The sequence below is a fragment of the Myotis yumanensis genome, unplaced genomic scaffold, assembly GCF_028538775.1.
Source record: "Myotis yumanensis isolate MYYU_CA2020_CCGP unplaced genomic scaffold, mMyoYum1.0.hap1 SCAF_11, whole genome shotgun sequence".
NCBI classification, from domain to species: Eukaryota; Metazoa; Chordata; class Mammalia; order Chiroptera; family Vespertilionidae; genus Myotis; species Myotis yumanensis.
In genome coordinates this window covers 70,980,274-70,992,768 of record NW_027223762.1, presented here as the reverse complement: position 1 = coordinate 70,992,768, position 12,495 = coordinate 70,980,274, and the positions used below count along the sequence as shown (strand labels likewise).

General features: G+C 51.9%; 1 protein-coding gene across 2 annotated transcripts in view; it reads right to left on the bottom strand.

The window, feature by feature from the left end:
• Positions 1-8,338: 8,338 nt before the first annotated feature.
• LOC139020157 (testis-specific gene 10 protein-like) overlaps positions 8,339-12,495 on the bottom strand; it is a 241,863-nt gene continuing 237,706 nt past the window's right edge. The window contains exons 22-24 of one of the 2 annotated variants that reach the window (XM_070429872.1): positions 11,149-11,336; positions 9,934-10,078; positions 8,339-9,132 (exon numbers count right to left, since the gene is read on the bottom strand). In XM_070429872.1, coding sequence (XP_070285973.1) covers positions 8,990-9,132; positions 9,934-10,078; positions 11,149-11,336 — 476 coding nt within the window. In that variant the 3' untranslated portion in view covers positions 8,339-8,989. The remainder of the gene's footprint in view (positions 9,133-9,933; positions 10,079-11,148; positions 11,337-12,495) is intronic. The other variant, XM_070429873.1, reaches the window with a different exon arrangement.

The window sequence follows — 12,495 nt, the reverse complement described above, 5'->3', positions numbered from 1 at the left end:
CCCCTCCAGTGTCAGCCTCCCCTTTTCTGGCCACATTTCAGTCCAGTCTCGAAAGCCTGGCCACTCCACAAGACTTTCCCCAGACCCGCCCTGGGTAAATACACAGCCGCTGCTGCCTGTCCCTCCTGCTCCCAGACGCATCTTCTCGGAGTGCGAGCTCTAATTCATTATTTCTGCACCGAACCTCCACTCACGGCCCAGTCACATGCGGCAAGGTGCTGATCTGCCCCTTTACGCGCGTGGCAGCTTCTGGAGTGTCACTGCTCTGGCAAGAAGGCAATGTCGCTGGTTGGGATCACCGGTGGCATGAGGCTCCCTGGGGTAAATCAAGGATCCCTCAGGGAGGCTGCAGCAGTGAGGACAGCAATGAACCTGTCAGGTTCCAGGAGCCAGGGATCACCTGTGCAACCAAACAGGAAATGCCTGACCTGTTCTTCATAAACTGGATCCTTCACTCAGAGTCAGGGTGACTCGGAGCACCTCGGGATGAGAATGGCCTTGGGAAGCAGGAAGAGGACCAGGAACCCCGCCGGCCCTCCTACCCCAGCCAGGCCCGCACGGGGCTGTCACCTGGAAGTGGCTGGAGGATGCAATCAGGACGTCTCCTTGGCATGGGCGGGGTTGCACCGTCCTCAGAGCTGACTGAGAACCAGAGCCAATGCCGAGGTACACAGCCTTGCTTCTGCCTCTGGTTCAAAGTGGGAGACAAGGTAACAGTCTCCCCAGCTTCCTCCTGCCCCCACAGCCCCGTCCCATACCCGATCCCTGGCGGCTTCCTCCCTCAGTGAACGCACTTTCTTATCCACCAACCTGTTTCTGAAGGGGGCGAATCACAGCAGGTGAATCACCAGCCTAGACAACCATGTCCCAGTGTCACTGCAGACTAAGATGTGCGAGGACAGCCGAGACAGTCACTGTCCTTGAAATGTGACGTTCGAAATCACGGTTAGGTGGTGTATTAGTCAGGGTTCTCCAGAGCACAGAACCGATAGGAATCATATGAAGAGATTTATTACAAGGTATGGCTCACGGGACAGGATGCTGAACGTTCAATGATCTGCTATGTGCAGGCGGGAGGCACAGGAGGCCGGTGGAGTTGGAAGGCTGCAGAGCTGAGGGCGCTGGTGCAGAGTCCAGTCCGAGTCTGAAGGCCTGAGAGCCAGGGGATTGGCAGCGAGAGGAGACCTCCGTTCGGGCTGGGCCTCGGCAGAGAGAGGGAGCAAGCCCAGCCCCCCTCTGCCTCCTCGTTCTATTTGGGCCTTCAACAAATTGGATGATGCCCACACTGGGGTGGGCCATCTGCTTCACGTAGTCTACCTGTTTAACTGCTAATCCCTTCTCAAAACACCCTCACAGACACACCCAGAGATAAAGTTCAGCCAGCTCTCTAGGCACCCGGTGGTCCAGTAAAGGAGACACACAGAATCAACCATCATGGTTGCCATGGCGGTGTTCCCCTCTAAGTGTCTGAAACAAGGTTAGACAGCGTCCACTTTGCACCATCACAAAATGCAAACGAAAGGGCACCTACACGCTTGGCGTTTTTAAAACCAAGTCCACCCGGGCGTGTCCCTGTGTGGCCCCGGGAGCTGCTGCTCTGGCCGCGGCCCAGCTCTGTCCTGAAAGTGCCAGCTGAGTGGTTCCAATTTGCAGGTGATAGTTCAGTGGTGCATTACAGAGAAAAGGGAAAATGCTTTTTGATTCTTTCCTATTTTAAGTAACATTCTCGGCAATATGTTTATGCTTTCCATGCAGAGGCCATAAGCAAATATTGTGGAAACGCATTTGCGAACTGGTATAAATACAGATGTAACAAGGCAACAGAACACAGAACCTAGAGACAGGACTTGGCTGGAGATCCTATACAGAACCTACACACAGAACCTAGAAATAGAACCTAGCAAGAGAACCTGGCTGAAGAACCTAGAGACAGAACCTAGATAGAACATGGCAAGAGAATCTGACTAGTACCTAGCGACAGAGCCTGACTGGAGATCCGGGCTAGAATCTGGCGGGAGAACCTTGCTATGCTGATCAACTGAACGCTGCCTCCATGTCATTCCTTCTTCGCCAACTCCGTCCACACCTTTGGGGACCCCTGGACCCGCTGGGGTTGGACCCCAGCAACAGGCTAGCTGCCTGTTTTTGTAAATCAAAGCTTTACTAGAACACAATCACACTCATTTGAACAAAACACATGCCTCAGCTCTATGCTATCTACAGTAAATCTACTTTAAGTATAAAGGGGTACTTGGGTCTAAAGTAAAAGGTTGGAGAAAGATATACTGTGCAAACATTAACTGAGAGAAAGGTGGAGCAGCTATATTAATTTTAAAGTAAACTCCAGAACAAGGGAGATTATTGGGGACAAAGAAGGACAGTTCATAAGAGGCCAAATCCCCAAGAAGACGTAATTCTGCATGTTGGCACCTAACAACAGAGCTGCAGAGTATCCAAGGCCAAAACTAACAGACCTGAAAGGAGACATGGACAAGAGGCAGAGAGTTCAGCACCCTCTTTCAGTAAATGACGGAACAAGTAGGCACCAAATTGTAAGGACACAAAGGACTCAAACAACACTGTCAACCAACTTGACTTAAGTAGCACTTCCCGAGTGCCCATGGGACACTGACCGAGGACAATCACCGTGTTCCGTGCCACTGAATGCCAAGGCCAAGGCCGCACTCCAGGTCCCGGGTAGTTTTTGTCTGAGACACCAGAGAAAAGCAGGGTCGGCTGACTTGAAAAAGGCTCCACAGGCGTTTCTGATTCTTTTCCCTTCTGCCTCCTTTCCATCTGCCCCTGCCCTGCCATCCCCAGGAAAACCTCTGGGCTGGACTTGGACCAGCAGGAAATGAAGGAAGGTGAGGTGTATGCGACTGAAATGATGTTTTCTTATAGACTGTTCCTGTGTGGAAACATCTGTGTTGCTAAATACCTTATTTATGCATCCGTTCAGCAGAGTTAACTGAGCATCTACTGTGCACCAGGTATACCACTGTGCCGGAGACTGGTGAGGGCATCCAGGCACCAGGGAAAGGCAGTGCTGCCAGGGCTGATGGGTGAGTTGCAAGTGGAGCCTACAGCCTTCTCCGCATGGAACCAAAGGCATGTCCTGACCGCCCATGAGCGGTTCAGAGGCTGAAGTTATCAGAAGCAGGGAGAGAGCACTAAAAACTGGGGCTTGTTCTCTTTTCCTCAATAAACAATAACCGGCCAGAAGTATCAAAGCTTTTGCTCAGGAAAAGAAGCTGACCTTTCCTGTGTCTCAGCACAAGGCTCCGAGTCAGGGGCGCCCATGAGGCCGCCTCTCCCGGCCAGAATCAGAGAGGCAGCCCCACCCTGCGCAGGCCACACCAGACTTGTGCCTCGCTCGCTCCGGCTGCACAGAGCACCGCAGACGGGATGGCTTACACAACAGAAACCTACTTTCTTGTAACCCTGGAGGACAGAAGCTCAAGATCAAGGTGTCGGCACAGCGGGCTCCTCCGAGGCCCCTCTCCTTGGCGTGCGGAGAGTCGTCTTGGCCTTCTGTCTCCACAGGGTCTTCCCTGCGTGTCTGTGCGCTCCTCTCCTGTTAGGACCCCATCCTAAGATTACCACCCACCTCGTGACCTCATCTCACCTAATCACCCTGTCAAGGCCCGCTCTCAAAATACAGTCACACGCTGAGATCCTGAGGTTAGGACTGCAACAGGTGAATGTGGGGGACACCAGCCTGTACACGCTTGCAGCCCAGCACCCAGGGGACAGGACCCCAAGGAGAAGAGAGCTGCGGAACCTGCTGCGCCCAGTGGGCGGCCTCGGGGATGCACGGAACCGTGGCCTGGAAGGGCAGGAGCTCCTGGAACGTCCAAGGTGCCCAGGTGACCCAGGACCTGGCTGCAGCCACTGCCAGGACAGCGGGCTCCCAACTTGGCCACCGTTGATTCAGTGCCTCGCCCACATGCGTTACCAATGTGTCCTGGGCTGCAGCATCTCAGCAGCACCAGAGGACAGCGCTCCCGGGGCAGGGCGGTGTGAGGCCGGGGCTCTGGGGAGCTGCCTGCCATTAGCGTGGTGGTGGCAGCCGCCCTCAGCCTCCTGCTAGGCCTGGGCAGCCTGGGCAGTGCCCCAGGGGACAGGCCTGATCCTTCCAGAGGACCTGACAGATGAAGTGCGGGGTGGGCAGCAGTGAAAACCCTCTGATCACTTCTCTCCTCACCCTCCCTCGGGAAGGAAGATGGAGAGCCCGAGTTTAAAGGCTTCAGCGTTTGCAAGATTGGGTTTATTTTGTCTAAAGGACTCCCTCGTGAATTGCCCCTCACTTCCTCTGTCCCGGTAGCAATTTTGCATTTTCCTACATTGAACACCAGAATTCCCTTTCCTGTAGGAAAATCCTTCAGGCAAGTTGTTCTTTAGGGGAGAGCGGGCTGAGTGTTGACTTGGCTTTTCTGCACGTGTCGTAGCCGAGGGGCCGGTGTGGGGGCCTCCAGTGCTCGCCGGGGGGGGGTGCACACGCAAACTGGAACGCGCCCAACACCCAGCCCCAGTGCTGCTGTCGCTAATAATCTGGGCAACACAGCACAGCTCTCCCATGCGCCCACGCTCACGGTTATTTCCCCAAGGAGCTGGCAGGAAGGAAGCTAGACAAGGCAGGGAAAGCAAAAGCCAGCCACTGCTCAGCACCTGCGCTACTTCCCCAAACCAGCAGCGTGCGATTTCTGCTATTTGATCCTAATAAATCTATTCACTGCAGACTATTTTCACCTCCCAGGGAATAAATCACTATTCCCTCTGCCAGGGAGTTCAGCGGGACCGCCAGAAGATTCAGGGGCAGGGGCGGGGGCGGGGAAGCAGATCGGCTCCCTGCCTCCCCATCCTCCCCCAGCCCCCCTGATGTACAACCATGGAGGGGGCTGGGCAGGCCCATCTGCTGACTGGCTGCTTCTGCCTGGCTTCCTTCTGGTAATAAAGAGCTTTCAAAGCACTCTGAACAACCACAGTCCGCATAAAAGCCCATTTGGATCATTTTCTGGATGGTTACTTCTCGGTTATAATTAGTATTAAGAGCCACATAATGTAATTACATTACAAAGTGAAAGTGAAAGGCCCTGCCTTGTAGATGTGGAGTGGCTCCGTCTGGGCTGGCCACCCACCCTCACAGCTTGCTCACCTGGAGCGTCAGGGAGCTCACTGCTGGCCAGCATCCCGCTCCATGCTGGGCAACTCTAACAGGTAAGCCTGTCTCTGTCCTCCTCTGGAACACCCCCTTCTGGTCCTGGTTTGTTCCCTGTGGAGTTATGCAGAGTAAGTCAATTCTCCCCTCTTCCTTCAGGCGCCTGCAGGAACCTCTCCGGTCTCCCTTTGGCCTCTCTGAGCTGAACATCCCCTTTCTCTGAAATCTCTTCCTTGTCTTCTTGGCTGCCTCCCTGGCCCCTTCTAGACACAGCTTTGTATATGGGATGCCCGTCACTTCTGCTCTCAGCCCGTCAGCCAGAACTCGGTGGCTGGGTCCCACGTATACAGGGGTGTGGGTTGGCTGGGAGTGGGTGCAGCTGGAGATGTAGTCTCTGGCTGGACTTCTGCTTCCAGATTATGCGAGGCGATGACAGGTCTTTGGTGTGCCCCCCTAGCTATCTCTGCTCCACAACCTCAGACAGATTGTAGCCTGGGAGGTGTTAAATACATTTCTCTCAGACTGTGCATATGGTTATGCTCTTAACCCCAACTAAAATATTAATATGAAAACAGGTAAGGCCTTTTCACTTTATGACCCAGAAAAAGAACATAAAACTGCCCTATGAGATACTTGTTGCTAATTAACAAATGACTCCAAAACTTAGTGGCTTAAAACAATAACAAACATTCATTACCTAACATTTTCAGTGGGTCAGGATTTCGGAGCAGCCTGGCTGGGCAGTCTGGCCTGGGATCTCTCGTGAGGTCACAGTCAGTATGTCAGCTGGGCTGCACTCATCTGAAGGCTTGACTGGGGCTGGAGGAGCCAATTCTAAGGGGCTCACTCACATGGCTGGCAAGTTGGCGCTGGCGATTGACAGGAGATGTATTACTGTGCTCCCACTGTCATAACAAAGTACCACAGACTAGGGGCTTAACCAACGGAGATGTGTTGTCTCACAGTTCTGGAGGCTGAAAGTCTGAAATCAAGATATTGACAGGGTTGATTTCTTTTCTTTTTTTTTTTTTTTTAATATATTTTATTGATTTTTCACAGAGTGGAAGAGAGAGAGATAGAGAGTTAGAAACATCGATGAGAGAGAAACATCGATCAGCTGCCTCCTGCACATCTCCCACTGGGGATGTGCCCGCAACCCACGTACATGCCCTTGACCGGAATCGAACCTGGGACCTTTCAGTCCGCAGGCCGACGCTCTATCCACTGAGCCAAACCGGTTTCGGCAGACAGGGTTGATTTCTTGAGGCCTCTGTCCTTGGCTGCTATATGGCTGTGTTTTCCTCATGTTGTCACATGGTCTTCCCTTTGTGTGTATCTGTGCCAAATTCCTCCTCATAAGAACCCCGGTCATATTGGATTAGGATCCATCCTAATGATCTCATTTAACTTAATTTCCTCTTGAAAGGTCCTGTCTCCAAATACAGTCACATTCTGAAACACTGGGTTAGGCCCACATATAATTTGTATATGGGGTGGGGGGCGGGGGGAGACAACTTAGACCAGAGCAGGAGGTCTCCGTTCTTCCCACCTGGGCCTCTGCACAGGCTGCTATAGCTTCTCAAGCCCTGGCGACTGACTTCTCTCCGAGAGGACAGCCCTAAAGAGTGCAGGGTGAGGGCAGCAACGCCTTCATCACCTCACTTCAGAAGTCACACAGGTCAGCTCTGCTACCTGCCGGAGTTAGACATGAGCATTGAGTCTGTCTCACAACCAGGGAAGGCAAATTAGGCTCCCCTTTTTGAAGCGAGGACTGTCCGATCATTTGTGGCACATGTAGAGCCACTGCAGGCTGCCACAGAAATATGTCCCTATCGCCTCTCTTAGGATCCAGTACAAAGATCACTGCCTTTCCCGTGTTTCTTCCTCCGTCTCCCACTGAAAACTGATGCAGATCTAGGGCCCATCCCATGGAGTGCATTTTTCTTAAAATTGCAGGGGCACCCCTATTAGCGCAAGTGTTTTTCTTCTTGACGATTTCTCTGCTGTGAAGGAGGTGAGCATCGTCTCCTCCGTGGGGGTGAGGGAGCCTTGCTCTCCTCAGATTGGCAGCCTTGCTCGAGCTGGAGACAGTCCCTGTAGCCTTAGGGAGAAAGGATGGTCTCAGGTAATAACAGCCAACGTGACATTTTTTCTAGTTGAATCTATTCATACCCAAGCTTTTAGAGCAAGCCTGCATGGCTGGAGTTCTTCTTCAGAGCATTCACCCTGCCATTCCGTACTGATGCTAAGACACTGGAATTAATACATCAATGTGGCTGGGGAAAAGAAACTACCCCAGGACATTCACAAGGAAGGCAGACCTGATTCAATCGTGTAGTTCCAACAGCTAGAAAAACAATTATTCATAAAGAAAAAAAATGCAGTAAAAGTATCAAAACTTAGCGTATGAGGTCTTACTAATTCTGATGGCTGAATGTTCACAGCTATATACATATTCCCATGGAGATTAGCTTGTTCAAAAGAACAAACTGGAAATGTTTTTTAAAAATAGAGGTATTATGTAACCGAGACATGAATCTGAGATTCCCAAAATATATGCTCTTTCTCTGTTGGCTTCTCCACATTCTGTATTCATGAACCATCCTGGCTAATAATTGAAAACCTAGTTTTAAACAGAAATATGCAAGTTAGATTAATTTGATGATAAAGAATTGTAACATTTTGGGAAATTTCATAGTTTTATATGTTGTACCAAATAGATGAGAAGAGGAAAAAAAACCTATATGAACTTCTGGTTTCCAAAATAAACACCAGCCCTAACCAGTTTGGCTCAGTGGATAGAGCATCGGCCTGTGGACTCAAGGGTCCCGGGTTCGATTCCGGTCAAGGGCATGTACCTGGGTTGCGGGCACATCGCCAGTGGGGAGTGTGCAGGAGGCAGCTGATCGATGTTTCTCTCTCATCAATGTTTCTAACTCCCTATCCCTCTCCCTTCCTTTCTGTAAAAAATCAATAAAATATATTTTAAAAAAGGGGAATTAACAAAATAAACACCAAAATTTTATTGAGAGAAAAAGTCTAAGGAAAACCCAAACTCCAAAATCCACCCAATAGAGATTTTAATCGAGACGTATATTAAATGAACCACTATACTCTGCATTTAACTCAGGGCTGGAGGGCGTTCTCTAAATGTGAGTAGAAATACCACCCGACAGAAGCGTGTTTGAACCCTTTTATTGAACAGGCAATGCGTTGTGCAATGGTTAAGGACACAGATGCCTCGTGGAAAAATTTAAAAATTGTTGTTGGAAACGGTCTATGTGAGCTGATGCGCCTGCTGTGTGCTTCCCGCCCCTTCACAGAGGGACTGTCCTCAGGAACACCGGCTGCTCTAGCGCTGCTCTTGGAAGCGGCATCCTTACGCCCATAAATATCATGCCCCTTCGGGAAGGAGAGGAGAAGACAGGATCCGCAGCAAGACCCCGGCCACAGACACAAGCCAATCTCAGTTGGGGGCACAGACACACGTTCTCCAGGTCCCGGTTTTGCATCTGCGTTTCATTGCCTTTTTCTTCCGTGTCAGGGCTCCTTTGATCAAGGGATTTCTGAAAGACTGGCATTCAGGCCTCTGGGCACCGGGCCTTGCTCCCTGAACACCTTTTCAATGGTCTTCTTGTTTTCGGGCCCTGCTGGCCAGGCCTGTGGCTGTGTGTCTGTCCTTGTTTGGCTGCCTCGTTCCGCCCCAAGCCCGCCCTCCCATAACCGGATGATAAAAATCACTCTTACGTTTCAGTGTCTTTGCCTTTAGTGGCCGTTTTTCACTAAGGGACCCGTCAAGGTGGTGGACACGTTTTGTCACACGCTGCCAACCTATTTTATAATTTGGGGCATGTCACTCCAAGCTTGAGACTTCTTTCTGGCGAGTTCCATCCAGGACGGCTGCTCCGCACTGGCGTAGCTGGCTCTCTTCAGCTGGTGCAGGTCTCTCTCCGCCATCGCTGCAGACTGAGCTGCTGGGATGAAGACAACACAAACACACACACACTAGCAACGCGTTTCAATTTTCACTCAAGCCTCTGCATTTCTTTAAAATATGCATCGAGGTCTTAACTGTGGTCTCAAACATGAAATCCTTAATGCGCGAAAACGTGAAGAAGGTTTAGGCCCAGAATAACTTCTGTGCCAAAAGGACCGACAGGAGGCTCCCATGCAGTGAGGAGAGAGAAACTTCTAGAATAAAACTGCAGCCTGGGGGACTGGGTGTACAAGTGTGAATCCTCTTAACATGACTGAACTGCACACTTAAAAATGGTTAAGGTGGTAAGTTTTGTTATGTGTATTTTACAGAATTAAAAAGAAATTTAAAAGGTACTGATATGTGGAATGTCAGAGATGAATGTTCCGTGAAAGAAGCCAGACACCAAAGAACACGTATTTTATGATTCCAGGGATGAGAAGTGTCTAAGAAGGGTAGTATGCAGAGACTGAAAGTGGATTCGTGGTTGCCTGGAGTGGTGAGTGCCTGTAAATGGGCACAAAGTTGCTTTTTAGGGTGAGGTTCTAAAATTGGATGGTGCTGGTTGGACAACTCAGTAAATATATATACTCACTGTCAATTAGTACTCACTGGATTGTACACTTAAAACAGGTGAGTTTTATGGCAATATCTCAATAAAAGCTATTTTAACAAATCAATGTGTCAAATAATTCAGAAAAACAAAACAAAACAAACAAACACGCCAAAAAACAAAACCCGTGGGGCCCGCCCCAGAAGCGTATGTCCGAGTGCTTGGGACTGTCTGCAGGTTTCATACCCAAGTTCTGATGGGACAAGGAGATCCCTCTCTGCAGCCCCTCCTGGAGGCAGAGCTTGGTCCCCTGCCTTCGGTCCACGGAGGGCTTCGCCGGGGTGATCAGGAAAGACTTGCTGCGGATGAAGTCGGCTTGCCTCACGGGCTCCTGTGAGGACACAAGAAAGACACACTCTGTCCGTCACCTGAGGCTCAGATGGGTCTGAGCAGAACCCCAGGTACAAGCCACAAGGTCTGTCAACAGGAAGCGTGCGGCTGGCGCTGTCTTGGGCTCTGCTTTGTGCACTCACGGGCACCAGCCTTCAGAACCAGGAGCTCGGATGCTCCTGGGCACACACAGGCGTCCTGGGTTCTGCCCTGTCCCCACCCCTGGCCTCAGCCCCCGATACTGGACGGCAGGGATCCCATCAGAAAGTCAAAATGAATGGTGTTTGGAAGTAGTTTTGAGGTTTTTATGACACTTGGTCTGCCACAGATGCCCCAAACCAGATCGCTGGTTAGTATTTGTTTATAAATGCTGTCTGCACGCAGGGTTTCAGGGGATGATTGAGATCTGGGTTAAGATGAAGGGGAGCAGGTCCTGCTGCTGGCTCTGCCTCCTCCCCCTCCCCCTATGCCTCCCCCTCCCCCTATGCCTTCCCCTACCCCCCACCCCCCTTCCCCAGCTGAAACACTCTGTGGCTTCACTGTAGTGGCTATTTGGGGGACCGCAGACGCCATGATTCTCAGCCTGCTTCCAAGCACAGTTGTTTGGGGTTGAAAAAGCTGTTCTCAGTCCAGACTGCAAATGGACCCTGGGTGCAGCGCTGTGCCCGGGTCTGGGAGAAAGGGACCCTGACCTGCACTGGCATCACTGGCAGGCACCCGGCAGCAGCAACATCGGGGCTGGTCCACCCCGAGCCGAGAGGCAGCTTTTGACATGGCCGCCGCGTCTGCCTGAGAAGCTGTTCTAACCCTGCTCCGTGTCTCCAGATGCTGCGTGCGTTGCCTAGGAGGCAGGGAGCCCAGAGCTGTCTCTCCCGCCTAAGTGATCCACCTGCTCCTCTGCCTCCCTAACAGCCCCGCACACACCCGGGCAGCCAGCAGCCAGCATCCCAGGCCTCGGGCTCTGCACTGACCAGGCAGGAAGCGTGGTCCTTGCGGGACCTTGGACCCCAGCCCGGCCAGCTGCTCCCTCCCACATCCACAGGGACAGGAAGGCTGTGCTCTCGAACCCACCTGGGCTCTCTCGGGTGCCCTGGCTGCCCTTCCTATTTCGGGCTTCAGGGTCTGGGCCCCAGGCTTGTCCTCCCGGTTGGGTGGCTGCTCGGGGGCCCCTCGCCGCTTCTGTGGGGTGATGGTGATCCAGGGCGGCCCCGACTGGCCCTCGGCTCCAGGCCCCGATGCTGCGGGAGGCAGGCCCTTCTCTGTGGGTAGAGACACAGGTTGTCAAAACACTCCCGGTCCCTCTTCAGTCTCACTTTTGTGGCTCCCACACCCAGGACGCTGGAGGGGCGAGGGGAGCAGGGTGCGGTGGGAGGGGAACGACGGCTGGGAGCCCCTCTCCCCGGGGGGGACAATTCCTTTTCTTGAGGGAACTTTGCATCCTCATTTATGGGTGCACCAAAGAGACTGTGCTTCTCTGGTCTGAGCCACAAAAACTTAAATGCAGCTGCTCCTGTACACACATCCTAGAGCCCACTTCCTCCCTCGTAGGGACATTTTCTGGAATGACACAGACGTACACAAGTAGATAAGGTTTCTGGAATATAAGACCATCACTTTACACACTTCCTGATTGGTTTGGAAACTGTAGACACATTCTTCTTCCTTTATTTTTCTTTTAAAAATTGTAAGCATGCCTTTCCATTTGTAAAGAATGACACCCAAAATAGCCACAGCTGCCTTCCCCATGTTCTGAGAGAAGAGAAATGGTGCCTTAAAACCACCACGTTCTGCTGACTTTTCTCCCACATTCACAGCGATCTCTGGGTGCTACGACTGGGGGTCATCCCCCTCTTCCTTTTTAACTCTTCTGTATTTTCATATTTTCTACAACGAGAATTTATTACCTTCATTAAGAGAAAAAGGAAGCAATCTTATTTGTTTTTTTCAAGGAAACATACGGGTGAAATAAGCGGCTTCTCACAGGTTCAAAAGTCCTTTCTCTCTAAAGTACACGAGACCCAAACGTTGCCGCAGCCTGTCCCTCTGAACCTTTGCCTCCAGCACACGGAACAAAGACCGACTTCATGTCCACATGCCTGTCCCCCTCCCACGTGAGCACCTGGGTCAGCCAGGTGAGGCAGCATCCGTCACAGCAGATGCCCCAGGGCAGGTAGCGTCATTGTTCTCTGTGCTCTGACACATGCCGCCCCCTGCTCTGGTGTGTTCGGGATATCGCTCTATTTGTTCTTGTTTCTGCCTCCAGTTCAACCTGGTCACCAAAGAGGGGTGAGGGACAGGAGCCACTGAGCACCTGTCTCCGGCCAGCTGAGAAGGGCCTCTCCGGCCTGGGCCGCTGGGGACGGCCCCTGCTCTGCTCCTGGCTGCCCCTGAGGCCTTCACGCTCCTGTCCCCTGGGAG